The following is a 24,779-nucleotide window of genomic DNA, read 5'->3' as shown; positions in this document are numbered from 1 at the left end:
CTTTTTCTTATTCTCCTTGGTTCCTCGAAACTCTACATGAAAGATAAAGATTAATCTGAAGTTTTAATAGCATAAATTCCGTAAAGAATCAAAATGTTTCGAAAAGTAGAAAAGAGTTGAGAAATGTAAAACCAATCACCAGATACATCTTTAAATATTATACAAATTTGTTCATGCAAATTAATACTACGAAGTTTAGTGAAGATTCATTTTTCACTCAGTTTAAAATTAATAATAGTACAAATTTATCAACATTATTACATTATATATAGCAAGTTTATTTTATTATTGTGTACAATGTGACTTTTCAAAGATCAGGATAATATGAAACTAGAAAACATGCAGTTACCAGAATATTGCAGTGACTGCATTTGTAGCAAATATACTATTCACACTGCAATAAACTGGTATACACTTCTGATAAACCAGCAATTTCGGAGAAGGAAAGAGGAAAGTCAAGAAGCAAAAATAATCAAAAGAACAAATACTTCAATAACATATGAAACACCGACAGGGATACAGTGAATAAATGTATGTATCTACGTAACATTTTCAATCAAACAGGTATAATTTAAGTTAAAAAGAAGGGATTAAAAATGTGCCAAAGATTTTGTAAACCATTACATGGGAAATATGAAAACCAAACTTGCTGAAAATAACTACAAATCTTCACTGTAAATCTCATACTAGAAATGTTGCTGTCAACGTATGTTCCTCCTTGAAATCACTTTCACCATTCAGAACTTCACACTGTTCTTTATGAACACTAAACTCGAACCCTGCACTCGCGAGAAATCCCTTCACCTGAAAGCACAAAACAACACTTGTTCACATGATCACACATTAGACATGCGCCACAAGAAATGTGCATGAATTACTTTCCATTATTATTCCAATAACTGTACAATGAAATTATAAATTCGAAAATGTACTGAAAATAAGAGCAAAAGTGGACAAGACGAAATTGTTGCCATGGGAAATTTCCAATCAAAAAGTCGTCGCACTTTCATGTCAACCATTCTACTGTTTGATCTACGTTTACAAGATCTCTTTTCGCATGGGAATCAAAAGAGTGGAACAGTGTGATAATGATGGGTGATACAAACACAAAGGAACTGGATAAACAATGTTAATAAAATGAACAGTGAGAGACTTCCAAAACGTCTCCTGCCTTACTATCAAAGAGGCAGACATACTGGTTTACCAGTAAAGAAATAGATCAAGATCATAACTAGGGCTGAAAAAAAGTATTGGTACTGCTTAGTACGTAGAGCTCTGTGTTTAAAAAATGCCTGTGTGCATGGACAACTAGTTACGATGGCAGCTCCTTGTACAGTCCACTCCGTATGAATGAACTCATAACAGAATTTACATTTACAGGATTACTTGTGTTTCAAATTAATTAACTCGAAACAAATATTAAATTTATAAAAAATATCATTATCAATTAAGTGTCGGCCTGGTTGCCGCAGTTGGTATAGTGCTGGCCTTCTATGCCCAAGGTTGCGGGTTCGATCCCGGGCCAAGTTGATGGCATTTAAGTGTGCTTAAATGCGACAGGTTCATGTCAGTAGATTTACTGGCATGTAAAAGAACTCCTGCACACTGACAACACTGATATAACCTCAGCAGTTACGTCGTTAAATAAAACATAACATTTTTTTTTTTTTTCAATTAAGTCAAATACAAATTCCCCATGTTCTGACTTCAGTTCACTGTTCTTTGTTGGATTTTTGTTTCAGCATTCTGATACAACCTCGCATCACTTGAGCAGGTCTACTATTGAGGAGAGTCGGATGTTCACTCTCTGTGCCCCTTACAGACAGTAGAGCTTCGAACATAAAATAGATAGAAGGGGGAAGGCTTGCTGGATAGTGGCACCAGAGTTCGATCAGCTGATCTAGGGCAGAAGCGATATGGGATATAGAAAGGCCAATGTATGTCTAGTGGAATATGTTTTGGATTGATTTTGGCACAAAAAAATTGGAAATAACGATAATATTTCGTAGGTGGTTACACTTGATGCATATTAATAACCTCACTGCAATGTATTAAAGCGCGATAACATTATTTAATGATGTTTATTTCGGAAAACTTCAATGTGTGTACGATTTCCTCACTGCCAGCAATTTATCTTAAAAAAGGAGCAGATTTGTGTGTGTTTATCGAATGCGTATCATTACACTTACGAATTCAAATACAGAAAAACAAATAGGCCTAGGCTTACTTCAAATTACCAAATTACCCTATTCGTTTCGTGTTCCTATTTCAGTTTTGCAACTGACTCTTCAATACGTCTCAGGTTATTTCAACAAAGTAACTACAGTGTCCTATTAAATTGTAGAAATGGTAATGGCATATAATTGCACCTGCTCGTCTCCCCCCCACCACCTTGGCTATACGTCTATGGATGAACTGAAAGTTATCTAGATGAAACTAGCGTTGAGGTAGTTCCCGTGATTTTGGAAGTGAAAATAGTTTCATTTAGAAGGAATTTTTTTTGTGGATATGCAGTTTATCGTATATGCAAGGAATAACAAACGCTTAAACTAACCAAACCTAACCTTTCTCAGATTCGAATATGCAAGGTGTATAAACTGAGTACAAAGGGAACTACCTCAGTGCTAGTTTAGCCGAAAATTGAATTACAGCACCACCAGTTTTCAAAACTATGTCAAGAAAATGGCATTGAAGTACTGCCCAATGATCTAGAAATTTCGGCGTTGGAGTTTTCTTTATTTCCTTGTCACACTGAGCTAGTTAAGAGGTGCATGAAGCTTGTGACTGAAGCTTCCACTTCCACTATGGGTAAAAAAACATAGATAATTTATAAGGACAAGAATTGATTCAAGAGCAGTTTTATCCAGGTTTGAAACAAAACCAGAATACAATGTTAGTCCTACACTGTTATTTAAATTGTTTTTATTCCAGTATAAATATCCAATTTATGTGACAAAACGTAGAAATATTATTTTCCTCTGGTTTTTATATAAATAATTATTGTCATGATTTAATTTGTAAGTTTTCATTTTAACACTACCTAGCCTATTATTATTATTATTATTATTATTATTATTATTATTTTATATTTAGTTATAAGGTCTATTGTGAGGATTTAATTATAATTTACAAGGCATCCAGTTTCATTGTTACCTACGTATAATTACCAAGGGAATTTTAAAACTCTGAAACATAATGGGTTAACATGTTTCGTTACATTTTTTCAAACATTCATTTTATGCTAAAGAGCAAAAAATCATGTTCTTTCCCATTACTCTTTGTATAAGTAGCTGCCAGTTTGTGACCTATTTCTTTTTATGGGATTACATAATTATATTTTTTTTATTAATCTGCGAATTAAAGTATTATATAAAGACACAGTAGGCCTATATTTCAGTTTTACTAGTAAATAAACTTGCCGAATTTACGAATAATAATAATCCGTGGCGCTACAGCCCGTGAGGGCCTAGACCGAACAGCCGGCTGCTGGCCTCACGCCCACATGTCGAAGCAGAGGTGGACGATCATCCAACCAGAAAGGAGGTATCGTGTGGTTAGCACGATGATCCCCCCCAGCCGTTATCGAATTTACGAATAATTTCTAGAATATAAGGCTCGGTAGAGCCGTCAAGATGTTAATCACAAAATCAAAGCTATTATATTTAATATTTCTGTAAGACACAACTTTCTCACACTATTACAGTTTTCAGATCAATAAAAGTTACATAACCTATGTTTTCACTCCCCCCCAAATGAAGGGTACTTGTCAGACTAAGAAATGCAAAGTACTGTTAAATGTTGTAAAGAAATTGCCATGATTAAAAATTTTTTTAAAACAATAGTGTCCTTTCCTTTGTCAACTCCTTCGTTTCAATCTTACTTAATACATTTTCAGTAACTTGTAACTTCAATTTCCTTACTAAAACATCGACAGTAAAAGTATCCTATATGTTCATAAGACATTTATAGCAGGCTTATCTTTAAGTTATTTCATGTTTTATTATAAAACAAGCCATTAAAACAAGACACTTGTTGAATTAGGATCTACTGAAACATTTTTTTATTTTAATACATTCTAGGATATGCTGTCATATCCACAACCATTGTAATAAACTGCATATACGTACAGCATACTGTAATGTTTTGCCCGAGATCAGCTGATCTGAGAGAACTGTTATTTTCGTGCCACGTTCATCCGGTAGAGTAGTATTGAACGCCCTCTCTATTTACTTTAATGCTCGAAGCAGTAGAGACACCTGGCAATGCGACACATTTTGTAAACAATGTATATAGAAATTATTTACTACCCTGATACCAATACTTTTCTTAGCCCTAATCATAACACAGGCAATAAGGCCTTAACACTCGTGACTCATCTTAATGATATCAACAAAAGTAGACAAGAAACGTGCAGAAGTGACTATGTTGCTATTCTTCCTTATATTGATACCTAAATTCAAGACATTAATGTAGGCCTACTAACTAATAATTTTGAAAGGTTTGCATGATGTATCAAGTCCAGTGAAGAACAGTGGCTTAACCTAAAAACGAAAACATGGTCAGAAATTTGTGTTGCCGTAACTGTATGGTATGTGAAAGTCATCATTGGAATTACATTTCTAACTGTAAGGAACTCTCTGCATCATAATCCACAGTTAATTCCCGATTTACTACGAAAATCGTCTGTAGCTGCATTCAGACTGGCAACAGGCCATGACTGTTTGGCCAAGCACCTGCATAGAATTGGAATATATCAGTCCCCTAACTGCCCATTGTGCAACTCAAACCAAGAAAGAGATTCGGAACACCTCAAAATCTGTGCTTCAGTGGCTGACCATGACAATATCTTTGAAAAATATTGGAGTGCAAGAGATCAAATGACTTTATTGTCAAACACCTGGCATTAGAAAACAACATTTCTAACTGTAAATGGAGATATGATCTGTGATACAATACTACTGACGGCCTATAATTTTGGAAATATAGATTACGCACACCAGTAAGAAGCATTATAAATTACTTAGTGCAGTACAGAGCTTCTATTATATGTACTGACTGCAGGCGCACTGATTTGCTTCTCAGCAGCTGGGCATGTCGCACTTGTACGTTACTTAAAATCGTACCTTAATATAGAAGATGCTGAAAATGTCCTCCTTCAGCTGAAAAGGCGTTGCCTCAGGAAAACACATTCTGATTGACACGATTGAGTTCAGCCACAGTAATGTTTCTGATTTCATTTGTTCTATTGGTATATATAATATTTAACAATAGACATGAAGTGTGTGGTTTTTTCATCAGTGACTGAAGATTTAATCGACCCACAGCTCATTTTCTTTTCAGACACGGAGTGGTTCCACTTGACTGTCGTGTAAACAATCAAAACACTTGCTACTGATGTTCTGAAAATCCACATCATGTACAAAAAAATCCCTCATGATAGGAAACTCCAATTTTGTGTGCTGTTATCACAAGACAAATAATCGGTCCGATTTTTTACGAGTAGAACACACTTTGTCTACTCTTCATTGTTCTTAAATTAAGCATTTTAATTATTCTGAGGATAAATATCATATAGAATATAACGGTATTACAAATGAAATCAGAAACATTACAGTGGCTGAACTCAATCGTGTCAATCAGAATGTGTTTTCCTGAGACAACGTGTTTTCCTGATACCTGTTTAGCCTAGGGAGGATGACATTTCCAGCATCTTCTATAAGGTACGATTTTATACAGGTTTTAAATTGCAGGGTTAATGTACGAGTGCAGCTGGCTGTGACATGCCCAACCACTGAGAAGCAAAATACAGTGCCAACAGTTAGTACATATAATAGAAGCCCTGTATATCAATGAACCTATTAAACATTTTCTGTTCAAAAAAAAATTCACTGTCTTTACTTAAATAATACTGAAGGCAATCAAATGATGTTATTGGACAGTGATATAAATTACATAGCATATTATGCTTATGTGAGTAATTAGTTAATGTGTGTCTAGTTCAATCCCACCATTCGAGTATTTCATGTTACTATTTTCATGGGAGCCTGAACTCATTGTGAAACAAATAAATTATGCTTATGCAAATTTAAATATGCTGAATTTTTCTTCCTTTTAACACAACTTAATAATTTTGTAATACATCTTTAAAATAAAACTGCATTCATTAATCATTACATGAAAGAACTGTGATTCACAAGATTCTGTATTTACAATTTTCTTTCATTTCCTTCACGAACAATGAGACTGGCGTAGCTCTGTCGGCTAAGGTGCTTGTCTACCGATCTGGAGTTGCGTTCGGGCGCGGGTTCGATTCCCGCTTGGGCTGATTACCTGGTTGGGTTTTTTCCGAGGTTTTCCCCAACCGTAAGGCAAATGTCAGGTAATCTATTGAGAATCCTCGGCCTCATCTCGCCAAATACCATCTCGCGATCACCAATCCCATCGAAGCTAAATAACCTCGTAGTTGATACAGCGTCGTTAAATAACCAAGTAAAAAAAATAAACAATGAGATTTTTTTCCAATTAATCTTAAACAAATTGTATTTCTTTAAAAATAATTCTTTAATTTCCTGTAATTCTACTGAACTAGGATCATCAATCACTGGCTCAATGGTAGGCTATCTTACAACATACTTTTCAGGCCCTCTCTCTCAGCTGCTGACCAAGCTAAAACCTGTGGCTTTAATCAACTGCTGGCAAACAGCATTCGGTAATAGCAAGAAATAAATCAAATCATGTATGACCTTACTGTCACAACCATATTACATTCTATGAGTAATTTCCATTAGTTTCATAGACAAGACTAATATATAACTTACTATTGCACAATATTACTAAACTTTGTGATAATACACCTCATATTATATGGAAGTACTGAATGCAAAGCAGCCAAATCAAAGATTTTCTAACCATTGCACACCAAATGTAAACACATTCTGAAAAACAGATATTGCATATTGGCGTACTGGTTCGTTTAAAAAACGAATAACAGGTGGTCAAGAGTAATGAATATAAGGTCAGTTAATTTAGAAGAACAGATCTTTATTATGACGAAGACAATGATGGTCACAACAGCCAGAGGATACAGAGGGCATGTCACATGAGACAGCTTGAAGTGTATTGCAGAATCAACAGCAGTATCCAAAAACATGTTCAGAATATGACTTCAGGTGACCTTCCTTCCCGGGAAGTTTTGTGCTTGTTTCCTATCTCTGAGCTGAAAAAATTTCCATGCATTATTAAATTAAGATGCAAGTAATTTATTAAAATATGGACAGGAATTGATAATATAACTCTGGCCTGTTGTTCCAATTAAAATGCTGATAAATCATAATGACATTTTTTAATATAAAAACTGAACAAGTTGCTGTGTGAAGCACTATTTGTTTTAATTTGCTGCTAGATGACAGATTTCGTTGGGCTTCTTTCTAATGATAATCCAGTGTCGTCAATTTCTCTTTAGTTACAAAAGCTCTTCCCCTTTTTGTTTCTTTGCCTAACACTGCTTGCTTGGAACATTTTCACCGGGAAGTTTCCTCACAATTGAAATCTACACTTGGTAAACTATTCAGTAACTACATGCAATGTTCCATACTGTACTTCATATTTTTAAGTCTATCTCGATCTCAGATGCAATAGATGGTGATATGAACAGCACTGCATATCATTAATAGACTTCCTCATACAGAGTGTCCAAGGGAATGAAAGCACTCGAGGTTGAAAGCCCTGTACAACCTACATTACAAAACCTAATGCACAAATGAGAGATGAACTTCTCAGATGAATGTCAAATAACAATGAAAGTAACTCACATATAAGCTCTGCTGCTACCTGAGGGTTTGCATCTTTCTTTGTTGCCAGGTTGCAAACTTGCGATATGCAGAGTTCAACATCTGGTTTAGATGACTAGTAAGGTGCTGACTCAATGGTGAAAACTCACGCAAAACACGATCCTGGTAACAAAATACAAATAAGTATTATTTAGTACTAAACAATAACATAACTTGTTCCTTTATATATAACAGATAGTTTGCATTAATAAACAATACTATTTGCTCATAAAGCCAATTAAATCATTTCTGTGGGATACAAGTTTTCCTTTCTTATTTCAGTCTAAATTCTATAAGACGATTCTTTGTATCCCTTTTATTAACTTCAGGAACATTAATAGATCTGATTAGGTAAGAAATTGAGATTTTAAAGTGAAAAATCACAAACCCAGTTCTCTATGAATAATTTGTAGAAACATTTTTATGCTTTGAAGTTAGAAATTAATCTCACATTAATAAAATTTAAAATGAATTAAATCATAACTTAATGACAAAATGAGTTCAATTATATTACACTGACATTCACTGCATCACAAAATCTCGCAGTAATAAATGTAACAAAACCATAATTCAATGGTAACTAGGTTTCCTCGAATTCTATTGAATTGATTTTATCATCAGAGATACCAAGCTCCCTCTTGCATTAGTGACTTGGATACAATGACATAATTTAATGATAGGAAAAATATATCCATAATGGAAGCATATTAATGGGATAATGTGATTACTAAGCCATAAAGTACTGCTTTCTTATGCTACATTTAAAGTTATTATAATTAAATAGTAATAATAATAATAATAATAATAATAATAATAATAATAATAATCTATACTAATAATAACTCTGTAGCCGAAATTTTTCTGGTAATTTTCGATTTTCCAAAAATAATTGGTCCTAACATATACAATTAACCGTCCTGAGACCGAAAAGCGCTTTTTTGAAATTTTTGTTTGTATGTCTGTCTGGATGTTTGTTACCTTTTGACGCGATAATGGCTGAACCGATTTATATGAAAAGTGGAATATAAATTAAGTTCGCTGTAACTTAGATTTTAGGCTGTATGACATTCAAAATAAGTTATTTAGAAGGGGGTGTTATAAGGGGGCCTGAATTAAATAAATCGAAATATCTCGCTTATTATTGATTTTTGTGAAATATGTTACATAACAAAAGTTTCTTTAAAAATGTTTTCTGATAAGTTCTATTCTTTGCAAAATTTTGATAGGACTGATATTTAATGAGATAAATGAGTTTTAAAATTAAAATACAATGCCATCTAAGGCGGTGTAATGAAATGAAAACAAATGACTATGTCTATAAGGGGCCTTGGACAACAAGAATCAAAAGCTATGAAACATAGCCTACAGAGAATGTTTCTGTGTTTGTCTGAAGTAATATCGAAAGCTATTTAACCAATTTGTATAATTAATTATTATTTCACCATTGGAAAGTGTAGTTTCTCTAGATGGACATAATGCTATAATGTTATGACAGTAACTTCTGAGTGCTCTCTGGACCAAAATGATCGCATTTTAATTATTTAAATACAATTTAAATTAAGTAACATATTAAACGATTTATCCTTCTATCAAACACGAATGTTCCCTGGATCAAACGTCCTATTTTAATTATGTAATTACTTTATATTTATTTTTAACAGGTGCAGCGGAGTGCACGGGTATGGCTAGTAATAGTAATAATAATAATAATAATAATAATAATAATAATAATAATAATAATAATAATAATAATAAAACGAAAATAATAATATTGGTTCCAGATTCAAACATAAAAGAAGACAAAGCTAATTTCATTATATTAAAGACTTTGGTTAACTACCGCTATACAGTTTTTGTTTATAACCTAAGTCACCATACTCCTAAACATTATACGATATAGTTATTAATAAAACATATAAATACTCTAATATCATCTGGTGATATTAACGTTTTACGACAAAAATAAGAACTTTTTATTCAGTTGTGTGAGATCTTGGACTAAAATGATCATAATTTGGCACATATGAGTAGCCCCTCCATTGAAGAGCACTTAGTTGCAGTGTTTGGATCAACAAAAGACTTCACACTGGATAATGTGACAAATTATGACACAGTTCCAACAGAGATTTCGGAAGGCACCTCCAAGAAATTGTGTATCAGTTGGGAGAAACGAGTGTTTGGTTCTGACAGCATCAAAGACATGTCTCGAAGTGGTCGACCAATCAAGACAGTCAATTCATGTGCTAGAAATGCTGAATCCACTGAACAGTTAGCTCGTAAAGTAACATGTAAGCAAGCATCAGAACTCAAGGATGTCCTGTTCAACAATGCATCCTCACATGAAGTACTTGCTGAAAAAACAATTTCAACATTTTTTCGTCAATGAACTTGGTGACACATATCAACAGACTTAGCAAAACATGCTTGATTACTTCAGTAGTTTCCTACAGCTTTATCTTGAAGAAATGTCCTCTTTACAGATGAGTGCGCTATTTCGCACAGCATGTACAAATACAATGTCATTTTCAGGTCAAAGGAAAATCCACACTTCACACTGATGTTGCAACACAATCCACCATGCTATGTTGTAGCCAGGTGTTGCTGCAAATTATGTAATTGAGCCTTATTTTTTGAAGTTCCCATTAATGAAACAACTTAACTGGAAATGTTTCAGATTTGGTTAATACCCCAAATTACAGAGTTAATTAATTAATGGAATTAATTGATTGGGTGTGGTTTCAGTACAACAGTGCATCAGCCCATATCCACTGTTCAGGACTTTTTAAATGACAATTTTCTAAGGGGAATTCACCATATCTCACCATTACCATTACAATGGTCTCCATAAAGTTCTGATCTGACCACAGCAGACAACAGCCTGTGGGCATATACATGTACAAGAGATCGTGGCTGCAAATCACTACAAATCTGAGCCACCCTTGCAACCATTAACACCAGCAATGTTATGCAAAATGTAGCAAAGGACCTGCATACATAACCTGACTCACACAGACCCATATAGGAGGAATAGGATAAAAAAAAAAAGCGCGCGCGCGCGCACACACACACACACACACGCACGCACGCACCTCCCCCCCCCCCGCGTGTAGTTTACTTAAGAAAGTTGAATTGTAAAGATTTCTGTAAGTGTAATAATCGCGGTAATGGAGCATGCGGAATGATTAAATAAAAAGAAAAACACACACACAAACTCTCTCTCTCATGCGCGCACTCTCTCCATTTCACTCTCACTTTCCCCCTCCCCCCCCCCCTCTCTCTCTCTCTCTCTCTCTAATATATTGGTACAGCTTATTTCTGTCAAAAAAAAAATGTGAAAATTAGTGTTCACTGAAGGGTTAAGAAAGAAGACACAAACTACATACTGTACTTTCTAGAATACCCTGCACCATCAAATAAGCCGTGACCCGACTTTTGAAAGGGGGAGGGAAGGGGAGAATGAAACTTTCAACAAGAAAACACAAATACAGTTCAGTTAACAATCAAGTTTAAATAATGAATTTTATCGTAGAACAGGACGCATTTTAAACTTCAAACCCATCCTATGCATATGCACTCCATGTAATGACTGTTATCTTGCTCTTACAAGATATCCTGCAATATTAATAGCATGCATCAGTAAATTAACTACAGGCCTCGCACAGGATTTTGAGGAATGACCTTGATCGTCATATCCGAAATTTCGATAATCCTAATTAGTTCAGACTAGCAGCGTTCTATATTAATGGTAAGAAAATTTTAAAAAGTGGACAAATACACATCTGAATACTAATATCGACGATCAGTCATAATAAATAAGAAGTCATATAGAAAACTGTACAGTAGTATATTATTATAACATGGATAAATTATTTAGAAGTCATGACTTTTATTTGGACATTAAAATAAATCTGTTACGCTGTTATATTTTCTCTGTACTTTTCTATGGAGTGGAAATATGAATGCTTACTGAAGCAACAGCCAAGAAACTAGAAGATTTCAAAATATGACGGTATACAAGGATACTGAGAGTTTCTTGGACTGAAAGAAAGTTCGACACTGAAATCCTTCTGAGAGTGAATAAAAAAAAATTCTTGATACAATTAAATGTGAGAAACTTCAGTATCTCGGCCATATTATGAGAAATGGAAAAAGATACCAGCTACTTCAAAATATGCTTCAGGGTAAAGTTGAAGGAAGAAGAGGCAATGACAGAAGACTAATAACATGGTTGAAAAATCTTACATCATGGTTCAAGAAATTCTCTACAGAACCCTTCAGAGAAATAGTTAATAAAATCATGATCGTCACAACAATCATCATCCGGAATGGATAAGCATCTCAAGAAGAAGAAGAAGATGAAGAAGAAGAAGAAGAAGAAGAAGAAGAAGAATCAGCAGGGTTCTACTGTAGTTTAATAACATTCGGTATGTCATGTCAGGAGAAAGAAAAGATTTTACAAGAGTTAATCTTAATTGAAAATTTAATTTTTAGTACACTTAATTTTCTTATGCAGTAGTACAAACATTAATACATGTTTATAGTTTCTGTTTTCGTATTATCTGTATCTTGTAAGTATCATATATTTATAATGTTCAAATGCTGTACTAACTTCAATCAAAAGGTTTACATATTATACATTTGTGAAATTTTAAATTTACATAGATGATATGAATTTGCTTAAACTTATCTTATAAATAAATATTATGGCTGTTTGTTATTTCGTTTTTAGTCAATCAAAAAAGGATTTTCTATTGAAACATACTTAGGTATGATGTACCAAAATAAGTTCTAAAGATCTACACTGAATGAACTTACCTTAGAAATTCAGAAGTCAGTCATTGTGAAACAGAAATACAGTTTCATAGTGAAATTTATGGAAATGAAATATGGTATGATCTCTGTAAAAATTTTCATACCATATGCTCATATGATTCATAAGGATACTTGAAATAAATAGTTTTTCTGTGACAAGTAGGCGAATGAATTCAGAAAACTGAAGACAAGGCCGTGACAAAAGATAAAAGATACTATATAAGGCTTAAATAGACTTAAAAATCAAAGGAGATTCATATTTCAGTTGTGTAGATACCTCAAAAATCTTTAGTCTCGCAGAGTGAAATCGATGAAGAGCTTCGTGCATGCGAACTGCTTTTGCTTCTAGAGCTGGTGATGTGGGAGGAAAGCTGGCCCAGAAGTGACGCAACAGCTCGCATAAAGACATGTACAAATTCTTCAACTCTTTTTCCAAATCTGCTGGAACCAATTCTGAAAGTGATCATTGTAAATAAGAAGACATATGCAATAATCAAGACAGCTGTCATGAAGCTAAAAGTGAAACAATACTTACGAGCTAAGGACTCCTCCTGGAAGCCCTTCATGAGGGCTCCTCCAGGGGTGAGCTCTCCAAGAGCACTTACAGCAGCAGCAGGATTGACGAGAGCTATTGATTGTTGACGGATATTCGAGCTCCAGCCCTCTGCCTCTCGTTGAAGTCGAGTTGTTATTGCGAATAAGTCCTCTTCACTAATTGCATCATCTATGATAAAAAATTAGTAAAGTATATGAGCTGCTCAAAATCATCTTATTATAAAATACAATAAATTCTGACAGATATTAAGAACACATCCTTCAGTCTTAGTGACAAGTATTTAATAAACTTAAAAAATGGCGATTTTCAACAATGTGCAATGCAGAATTTCTTTCTGAAATGATGAACTGCATTACACCATTTCTTCGTCTTCAACCACCAATGGTAATTGTCATTCCAATCACTCTGTCTGAGTCTCTATCTCCCATATCTAATGGTGGGTATTTACTTATACCATACACCCAAGCATCCCCATCTGTGGACAATGCAATAAAGCTGCAGTTCTTTTAGCTGCCATAGAAAGCAAGCTAGGTACATGGCACCATATGATGATTAATAGAATAATGGCGGAATGCCAGTATGGCAAACAGGAATACATGCTAAAACCTACCACCAAAAACTGTCTTTATCCACCATAAATTCCAGATGAACCTGCCGGGAATTGAACCTGGGTTACCAGCATAGAAAGTTGTCACTCTAGTCATTTGGCTAATAGTGCGCAACTTCCATTAAAAAAGTGGTCTTCTACAAATATTTGAAAGTTCCTTTATCATGCTTTCTTTTCATGTTTGAAACCAAAGTAATGGATGTTTAGGCCTCTATTTATATATTTTCGCTCATGCATTCTTATGGCTATACCATTCAAGGGTTCTATTCTCTAGTTTTTTAAAAACTTGGAACATTAACTCCACGTTCCCAAATCTTCCAGTTTCTAACTCATTACTGTCATTTACAAGCTCCTTCTCAGGTAATCAAGTTTCACCGTTTTTAGTTCGTAATTATTGCTCTGTCAGAGGTCATCATACAATAGAAGATTTTGTATAATGAGTTTAATATTTTTAAATGCAAATTTAGTTACATCTATTTTTTGACTCTCCAAAAAATTGTGTTTGAACAATTAAATATGTAAACAAAATAAAATAAGACTGAAATTTATATATGTATGAATGCAACCAAATTCAGATAGACTAGCACTGAGCAAGTCAGCCCTATCTATTTTACATCAAAAGGTACAACTTCGTTGAAAGCTCTGAAACCTAATCAGTAGCAGAAACGTACTTAAAATCAGTTTTGGCAACATGCTTCGCTCTAGATTTATAATGCGAAAATTTGACATATGAACTGGAATAATAATATTAAAAAAAAATTACACACCAAGCAGTGTCCTCTTCTAGTCAATAAAACCTACACTTGGAAGTTCCTATTCTATACAATGTTCTATTAGCAAGATTATTAAAATCCTCAAGTGGTTCTCTTTAGAATCAATATCTGCTTAGTGACATACGATGATTTCAATCACTGTTTTACAATGTAAAATGCAGATTATGAGAGCACAATTTTGTGGCAGGAAATTAAACTGACCTAAGGCTCCTGGTACAGGCCCATGAAGGTAACGCTCCACCCTCGACAAATTTAGTTGTGCTCCTGAATGTTGTATCTTGTCATCTGATTCCAAGTCATCATAAACAAGTTTCTCTTGAATACGGAGCTATGAACAAAACAATCAAAATAGTGAAAAGTAATACTTCGTTAAAATTCTAGGATTCTAAGTACAAACATCACTATTGCAGATAAAATGTTGTATACTAATTACCTTTTTGACGTTGGGCAAATGATTCCCTCCACCACTACTACTGCTTCCACCTGGACTGCTTCCATTTGATTGAGCAGGGCGTTTAGTAGATAGTTTCGAAGAGTCCAACTGGTCCAGGCCAGAATGGCATGCAGTGTTCTGTTGACATGCCTTCAAGACCATGATGGAATGCTGATTGAACCTAAATATAATGTAAAATAATAGGCTTAAGAATGAAAAAAAAAAATCATAGTCGTTCAAATTAGAGACCTTTACTATTACGACATTAATTTAATTAACACATGTGTATTAGAAATTTCGTTTAAAATAATATTTAGGTAAAGACATATTAAATAAAACAATTCTTCTCAGACTGCCACTATTTTATCATCCAGTTCTGGTGTAACAAATTGTCATTACAACAATGAATTTCATCATCACAATGACTTCATTAAGTTAATTATAACACTGTGTAAACACTTAGCATGAAAATGACTCAACTCAAAGTTCTCTCAATCTTGTTGCAGATGAAAATGCAACAGTGCAGTGCAGTAAATTAAAACTTCTTATGGTAATAATATTTGTATCAAATTATAGAGAAGTTGTTGAAGAAAGGACAGTTTGAGGAAGGATTATACTCAAATTGTGCAATAGAGAAGGTGAATGATTTGTGAGGTGATAATGTAGTATAAAGTGCAGAAAATTTTTAATTACATTTTTAAATTAATATAGATTGTTCAGAAAGACACTACACTTAATCATATGTTCCACGGACATACAAATAATAAAATAAACATCAATTACTTGTTCACTTCTATTTGGAAAATAGGAATAAAAGTTCTCAAGACAAGCTAATATACTTACAATATTATGTATCATTCTCTTAACACACAAAATAAACTTAGTTCAATAATGAACATGAGTAATGCCTTTGCATTTATGATGTATGTATGTTTCTTGGTAGTCAGAAATAATGTCCTGCTCATGAAGATGAATGTCAAGAGCGAAAAATTAAGACACGCTGTAAAACGATAATACATCTCGAAACAGACATCACTACTTCTACAATAAGATTTCATACAACTTGTTAAATAATGCTGGTTCAAAAGGAGGCATATGGGAGAATTTCAAGTAACAGAATTTTAACATAATACAAAAAAAAAATTAAGAAATTTATGTCTAGTGTAAGATTAAAAGTATATATAGTAAGTACCTTCAATGTACTGCCATCAGTGTTCTGTGTGATAGTATTATAAACAGAACATAACCTCCAAGGTATTGCCTAAAAACAAAAGTTGTAACATTAACTCTAGATGTGTAGGAAGACTGTACCTGACATTTCAATGAGGAGGTGCAATGGAATGAATTAGAAACAAGTGAGGAGGTGGAATGGAAGCAAAAAGAATTAGGAAAAAGTGAAGGGGTAGAGTCGAAAATAATCAAAATTAGAATCAAGTGAGGAATTGAATGCAATCTGAATTAGAAACAAGTGAAGAATCGAAGGTAATCTCCGTTAGAAACAAGTGAGAAGGTGAAACGTTAGGCAATCTGAATTGGAAACAAGTGGGGAGGCAGAATGGAAGGTAATCCAAATACGAAACAAGTAAGAAGGAGATGAAATGCAAGGCAATTTGAATTAGAAATAAGTGAGCAGGTAGAATGGAAGCAATCCGAATTAAAAACATGTGAGGAGATAGAATCAAAGGATCCAATTAGAAACAAGTGAGGAGATGGAATAGAAGGCAATCTCAATTAGAAACGGTAGAATAGAAGATAAGCCAAATAAGAAAGAAGTGAGAACGTGAAATGGAAGGCAATCTGAATTAGAAACAAGTGGTAAGGTAGAAAGGAAGGTAATCCAGACAAACAAATCAAATAAACAAATAAGTTGGAATGGAAGGTAACCTACGTTAAAAACAAATGATGTAGAATCAAAATGAATCCAATTGAGGAGGTAGAGTGGAAAGCAATCTGAGAAACAAGTGAGGAGGCAGAAACGAAGATAATGCAAATAAAAACCAATATTCAAGTGCCATGCACTTCATAACATAGCACCCGAGGTCACAAGAGTAGATCTGTCACAGTCTTTCTCCATATGAAGTACAGCTGTTCTGCTTACCGTTTTATCATGCTCTGATGTACTATGTTGCCACTCTGCGCACCAGTTGGTTTATCTGCACTTGTTCCATATCCCTCATCCAAAGTTGTATCTTCAAATGAGGATATATCGACCAAAGGATCCTCAATCCCAGCAGAGATGTCCTTTTTGAGTTCTGTAAACAAGATGGAATGAAATTTTAATTAAAGAATAAACAAATTTTAAAACATAATTTTAGTACTACAATAAATAACGTAAAAAAGGCACTTGCTTAAATTTACAGAACAGCTACATATGAAAAATTGCGCTTCCCATGAAAATAATCTGACTATAAAACCAATCAATCAATCAATCAATCAATCAATCAATCTTCTTAATGTATCCAGCTGTTTGCTGACAACATGAAGTCCACTATAGTCCACTGTAGTCTATTCAGTTTTTGTTTTTCATGAGAAATAAGGGGTATTTTGATCGGTGTTCATTATAGATGCCTGTAGTTAGTGGCCAGAATTGGAATGTTGACTATGAAATTAAGAAAGTTACACTATAGAAATGTTGGATGTCATAGTTCAACCAACTGGTTTATGAAAACTGTGTTATGTATGAGAGTTATTCAGAAATCAACATCCGATTGGCTAATAAGTAAGTCATATTGGCATAGAGATATGATGCATGCACAGTAAACATCAGCCCAGATCACATATAGATTGCTCATTCCTATGTTAAAATCGGTTTGCACTTTGAAGAGAACAACCGCCAGGATCGCCACCTGTCTGTCGTAAACGAACATGAGATGGCAGTACAGTCGCTAATGCAACTCAAATGGGAGTTATGACGTGACTCCTTATGTAACAAACAGATGGCAGCATAGTAAACCTGACAAAAGTTGTTACCGTCAAAACGTATAACGCAGAACAATCTGGGTTTATATGATCTAGGACATCAGTAACTATAGATCTACAACTTACAAAAAGAACAAGTCTCCTTATATAGGCAGTTTTACTCATGTAAGTGTAGAAAGAATGGAAGAAGGGGGAAATCTCAGCACAAGGCTGTGTTACACAAGGCTACGTCTAACATTCTAAATCTGAAGAACTGGTACTGCCACAACTATCACTTTCTTTAGAGTCATCTACTGGTGATATAATCATATTGTCTATTGTGTCTTCACCAAAGCATCAGACGTCCAGTACTTCTCTTCTTTCACAACACTTTTTCCATTTCTCTGCAGTATAGGTCTATTTCGTGAGAAGTCCTGCACATAAAACTTTCTTAGAATTTTGGCTAATGCTGAAAATCTTCTGCAGCTTCATCTTTCACGTCACACCACACCAGTTCAACAGGACTTAAATCCGCGTGGTACAGGGGGTCGCAATACATCACGGTTGTTTCTCTTTAGAAGTTCATAAGAAGAAGAAGAAGAAGAAGACGAATAACAATAATAATAATAATAATAATACGTGGCACTACAGCCCACGAAGGGCCAAGATCGACCAGCCAGCTGGTGGCCTCATGGCCATATGCCAAAGCAGAGGTGGACGATCATCCAACCAGAATGGAGGTATCGTGTGGTTAGCACGATGAGCCCCCCCAGCCGTTATAGCTGGTTTGCATAACAGGATTTCGCTACCTACTGTAGCTCCCCAAGGGCATCACGATGCTGGGTGGGCACCAGTCCCATACACTGACCGAAATTTCATGAGAAAATTTCTTCTCCCATGAGAACTCGAACCAGCGCACATTCCGTAATGCGAGTCCTAGACAGGATCCCTTAGACCACGATGCCACAGCGCGGGACCATCAGTGTTATAGCCTTTTTTTTTTTTTGGCACGGATTTCACTGAAGTTAAAAAGACCACTTTCAACATCACTGAAACCTACAATTGCCTTTGTTTTTTTTTTTTTTTTAATGTTACAGAAGTTAGTTTTTTGTAGGTAACTTACATCGTCCATCACAACAACAGAATTCTGCAGCAAATTAGTCACGAGTTGTTGTTCAATCTACTTTGTGAAGTTCTGTATGTTCATATCGTTGTGTGATCAGATCTATAAATCAGTACAGCATCTTTAACAAATCCTGTTTCACCCCCCCCCCCCTCCCCATATGGACAATAATTAGGGATCCTTGATTTTCGCGACATATTTTTTCACAATCTTTTAAACATGTAGGTGTTGAAGTTATAATACGAATGAATCAGAATAGACTTCCAAAAGCCATGCTTCAATACCACCTCCAAGGGAAGAAATCTTTAGACCATCCAGATGAATACTTTTTTATACAAGTGGACTACTTTGGCAGTAGCAAGTTTTCACGACTTTCTCATTTTTTTTATCTTTTTACGCGAATTCCGTGTTTTTCACGATTTTGCAGTAAAAAGGTTCAATTGTTGCGATATTTCACATGATTTTGCTTATTTAGTACTTTGAATTTAAAGCAGCATGCATTCTGTACCTCTGAATTCGAGATTGCTTCTTAAAAAACGAATTTTATTGAAAAAATTATGAATCTATTTTTAGTGGTCAATTATATCGATACACAATATGACAGTCGATGCTTTGACTCACTTAGGGGCACCAATAGTTCAATTCTTATATTGCTGTTCCGGAGGTGTTTTTAATATTCAACCCAATTTTGCAGTTGCGTCATTGTTCTTTGAGAAAAGCGATATAATGATTGGTAACTAAGTTCAAATCTCTTACTGTGATGCAATGTTTCTGTTCTGAATTCGAGTTTAGAGATGCTTATCATGGTGTGGCATGAGGAGGATTGGATACTCTGTTTACCTCTGTTCTTCCATTCATCGCTGAAAAAAATCATGCAGAAAATAACAACTGTTCAGTCTCGTGTAGATGAATTTAAAGAAGAAGGCCTATGTCTAGGTCTAGGCCTAAAAGAAAGTATTTCAACACTCGTAAACAACAACCACTCACAACTAACAATTGTACTCAACTGAAAGCATTTATGGTCATTGGCTTGATGCTAACATCTCGCACCTCCACTCCATTCACTTTCGTCAGCAGCTACTACTGTTTCTTGTACATTCGACCTTGAGTGAAAAGGTATTTTGTACTGCAGAGGCGGCACGTTATTTTTAAATAATTCTAGATCGTGATAAACGAAAATATCCATGCAATGATTATGCGGTGAAATTTTGAAGTCCTGATCAGTTTGTCTATAAATAAGGGTGCAACCATTATGCGAGACAATTACGCGATAAAATATGGTAACTTTAAACTTGTAGACAAAGTTCACTGTTGGTAAGAACACAGTAAAAATGAAAAAGTTTACTCATACCTTGATCATCAAGCTTGGCACATTCTGTGAAGAGGTCCTTGCTACCAGCATTAATACGATCACGGTGAAAATAATGAGACTGAAAAAACTTCGTCCAGAATTCGGACTCAGTCAGTTTATGAGGAACATATTCCAGATGTTTTTTGCGAACAGCTGGGTAAGTCTTGAAAATGCATTCAATAATATCTGCTGTAAGATTATATTTCAGTCCATTACAGCCATCTGTTTGTGGTTTGATGTCAGCCTATAATCATAAACATTTAAGCAGTCATCAGAAACAAAATTTTAATTATTTCATTATTCAAGATTTTTACTTTGGTAGTGGAATTACTAACACCAAATAATCTGTATATCATATGAAGAAAAGCTCGGATATTTTAATATAATCATTAGATCTTCTGTTGGCACTGATATTTTATAAAATTCCGTAGTTTTTAACAACACGATCTGTCATACTTAAATACCAAACTTCATCTACCAACTCATTAAAATGGCTGCATATCACATATTCCAGTATATTTGTATTAGTTTCCATGTAATGAAAAAAAATTTTTTTAACGTTTTAACTTAAACACTGTAAAGTTTTTCATAGTATATCAAACTTGGGTTTAATATGAATTTGTAAAAAGAAACATATCATGCAGACAGATGTACTATTAAAAACAGATGCTTCCAACTGTTGTAAACATCACGAACATAAAGTAAGAAGATAAATACTTTCAGGGTTTAATACATGTTGATGTAATAGAACTTTCTACTATTAAAAAGTTGAAAAGTACTGAGAAAACAAATTCTATTTCACATATTTAGATATTAACAGGAAATTCAGTAGTTTTGAACCTTCTCAATTGTAAAAAAATTAATATTCCTGAAATTTCTTGTGTCTCAAATGGTAAAGTTTATTAGAGCCCGGACGAGAAGTTATGGCACCAGTGCGAGAGACGCATTTTAGTTCGTTTGCTTGGACTCACCCTCACACTCAACAGAAGGGGTGTTGGGTTAGTTGGTTACTAGCATTCCGAGTGTTCATATCGTTTTGCTGCTACCGCTATTGCTAATACTGAAAACATTGTCCTTCTGAGCGCCCTCATTATGGCATTGTCTAAGGTGTGAAATCATAGAGTAGTTCATAGTCAAGGACATGAAATAGCATACAATGTATGGAAATTCATGTCAGAAGAGGCTGAAATGGAATACCAATTCCATTGAAAATCGTGTGTGAAAGAGTACTGGCTGCCACTGGTATTTCAAAGCGAAACTTGGCAAGAATCAGGAAAGAAGGCGAAAATATTGAGACAGGAACAGCAGATTCTTTCTCCAGTCCGGAAAAATCACAGCTGAAGAAGAAGATTGTTGCAGCTGTAGACAGTTTTGATGAGGAAGTCATAAGAAGAATCATCTATAATTTCTATCCTATGCATAAGCAGAAGCGACTCTGCAATCGCTTCTTCCAAGAATGGATATCAGTGTATGATTATGTGAAGAAAGTAGAGAACAATTACATTGAAAGTGAGCACGTGATGGACAGTATTTTGGAGAACATTTCCATAAACTTAGGGACATCTGATTCCAGCACAGATCAGTCGTCTGATTCGGACGGAGAATAAGAATATAAAGATGGAATAGCGGGTGTAATTCCATTAGGTACCTTCGGACTCTTGAGTAGGAAAGTGGTGATACTAAGGTAAGACGAATGTTTTTAGAAAGAGCTGAAACAGATATGCCTGCCGCTCTGAACTTGAGAATTGTAACCCAAACAACCCCCACTCCTCTACCCTGCTGACCGACAACTTAAACCTTTGCGCAGATTGGTGCCATAACATCTCGTCTCAGCTCTAACAATAGTATGTCAAAATGAAGATTGATCTGAAAGAGAAATATACAATAATATGACTAAATTTTTAGACAAACTGACAAGTAAATAAGCAACATGTTAGATTTTGGAAATTCTTGACTTAAATTGTGAATTTTAATTATTTCTTTAAGTAATCTCTGTATAAAAAAAAAAACAACTTATTTTAAGTAATAACCTACCAAAATACACTGATCATTCCAAAAAAGAAGTACAAAGTGCAGATTAATTAGTGTTTCTATTAAATGCTATAATCACTAAAGAACTCTGAAATTATATAAACTCCAAAAAAGTATGATCTATTTAAATGTGTGATATAGTACACTGCTTCAATAATTGCAATATATAAACAGATGTGAAACCAGAAAATTAACTTACCAAAAAGGCACCAGATACACCAATATCCTGCTTTTGGTTATGTTGTTTTTGCATATACTGCACGGCATGTTGCGACCAGAATTCTTCTGATGATATCACATGAGTTATCACAAGATCACGATACAACTGCAGGAGTGATGGATTCTCAGAGAGAAGCCTGAAATTTAATTTGATATTAATAATGAAATTTAAATAAAATACACGAAAAAACATATTAGAACTGTCAAACTGCATTTATTAAAGACATTAACTCATTTTAAACCTACAACAATCTGGTTCTTAAATAGCTCATATTCTTCCAACATTAAAAATACCCAACATAGGCCTTCCCATATTCTGGATGACTTGAGAGATGCATCACAGGGCCATAGAAACTTCACTGTAAAAATTCATATATTGAAATACTAGCTCTCCTACTCGTTCCACTGGAAATTTTTAATGAAGGTTTTTTGCTAGACAAAAAAATTAGTATTTTTTCTACTAATGGTGGGTATGGTACTTGACTTTCGTCATTCACCCATATGGAGCTAATTGTGTAGATCAACATACCAACAGAGCCATTGCCCAGGATGCGCCATAGAAGACTGGTCTATGCTACACCTGTGATGAGATGAGATGATTATGAAGATATGTTGAGATATCACAGGGGAATCGGAGTTTCTGGAGGAAAACCCTGTGTTACATGAACTATGAGCTTGCACTGATACGTTACATATTCTAATCATAATACACTATAGATGATTAAAAACAATAGAGTACGTTTAATAAAAGCAGTTGTTCATCATTGTTTATCACGAGAGACAAAAATATTATAAAAAAAATTGTAAAATTATTAAGTTATTACTAACATTTTTCACGAAAGATGTTAATAACATTAGGCATTGCATGACTGAAATTTTAATAAATATGAGAGAAAAAGAGAGCGAGAGCGAGAGAGAGAGAGACAGAAGAAACAAATGAATATGACATTACTAAAAACCAGCTCAATACGAAGAAAATTTTGCCAGAATATTAAAATATAAATAAGTACAATTTCAAAGCTAAATTTTCGTTCCTAAGCCATTTGGAGCAGGTTTACATCATTATTCACAAAATAAGCCTTCAGAGATTAATACTTTCATACATCTAATATGCTATCCAATAAAATATAATAAATCTGCATGGTTACACTGATGGTCAGCATCATCAAATTTTTACCTGAATGCAAGAACAAGGTAACTAATTTTTTACACTCAAGAGAAAAAAAATCGTTCTTACATTGGCTGGACTCAACACGGATTTTACTACAATATAAGTAACTTTTCTATATTTTCTAACAAAAAATTACACCTTCTGTCTGTTAATATTATTGCAAAAAGAGGAGAAATTAAGTAGACATCAAAACTTATGGTTTAAAACGGTTTAAAATATTAATTACACGTATATAAGTAGACCTGGATAAATTTTCACTGAATTTGAAAGAAGTGAAGATGGAATAGGAATCACTTATTGTGTTTTGGCTTCTCGAACTCATTGACGTTATGAGTACAATGACTCTAAAGGAGAATTTGAAGATTTCACTTGCCCCTGAAAATCCCTGAGTGATGATGGAATGGGTGGCTTGGGTATTTGAAGTTTTTCTGGAAACGAAAGCATCTCTAGTGTCTCCTTACAATACCTGGAAAGCCCAGTTCTGTGGTAGTTTCTTACAGAAATATTAATGGAGGGTAGAAAATCGTGCAAAATATGGAAAAAAATGAAAATTTTTATGAAATATTAAAACTTCACAAAATACTATGAAATATGAAAAATGTTTCAAGGTTAACTGCATCTAGGAGTATAAACAATAAATCACACGAACGTCCATGTTACTTTACCACTAGCAGAGATAGTTTAGAATGTGAAATTTCATATTTTGCCTCTCTAAAAATCACTATGAATTTTTACAAAATAATAATGAAAATATTAATGTTTACATTATCATGATAAATTACAATAAATTCACGAATAGACCTGCTGCTGAACAAAAATCCAACCTGTTATAAAGACCTCGTCTGACATGCTACTTGCATGTTTGATTACCTGTCACATTTGGTTGTATTGCATTCAATTGTTTTTTACAGTTTACTATGATACATCATCTCATAGAAAAAGCAATGAGCAACAAACTGAAATAGCACATGATAAA

At 34.3% G+C, this 24,779-nt stretch overlaps 1 protein-coding gene across 1 annotated transcript in view; it reads right to left on the bottom strand.

Annotated features, from left to right (window-relative positions):
- Positions 1–472: 472 nt before the first annotated feature.
- The window catches only part of Tfb1 (transcription factor B1), a 45,223-nt gene continuing 20,916 nt past the window's right edge, over positions 473–24,779 (bottom strand). Inside the window, exons 4-12 of the mRNA XM_069821634.1 lie at positions 22,613–22,769; positions 20,383–20,626; positions 17,109–17,262; positions 15,011–15,191; positions 14,779–14,905; positions 13,177–13,365; positions 12,919–13,094; positions 7,812–7,952; positions 473–804 (exon numbers count right to left, since the gene is read on the bottom strand). Of these exons, the coding sequence (XP_069677735.1) occupies positions 7,827–7,952; positions 12,919–13,094; positions 13,177–13,365; positions 14,779–14,905; positions 15,011–15,191; positions 17,109–17,262; positions 20,383–20,626; positions 22,613–22,769 (1,354 nt within the window). The 3' untranslated portion in view covers positions 473–804; positions 7,812–7,826. The remainder of the gene's footprint in view (positions 805–7,811; positions 7,953–12,918; positions 13,095–13,176; positions 13,366–14,778; positions 14,906–15,010; positions 15,192–17,108; positions 17,263–20,382; positions 20,627–22,612; positions 22,770–24,779) is intronic.

The sequence above is a fragment of the Periplaneta americana genome, chromosome 3 (genome assembly GCF_040183065.1).
Source record: "Periplaneta americana isolate PAMFEO1 chromosome 3, P.americana_PAMFEO1_priV1, whole genome shotgun sequence".
Lineage (NCBI taxonomy): Eukaryota > Metazoa > Arthropoda > Insecta > Blattodea > Blattidae > Periplaneta > Periplaneta americana.
Note: the sequence above shows the minus strand (reverse complement) of the source record. Positions and strands in the feature narration are given on the sequence as shown.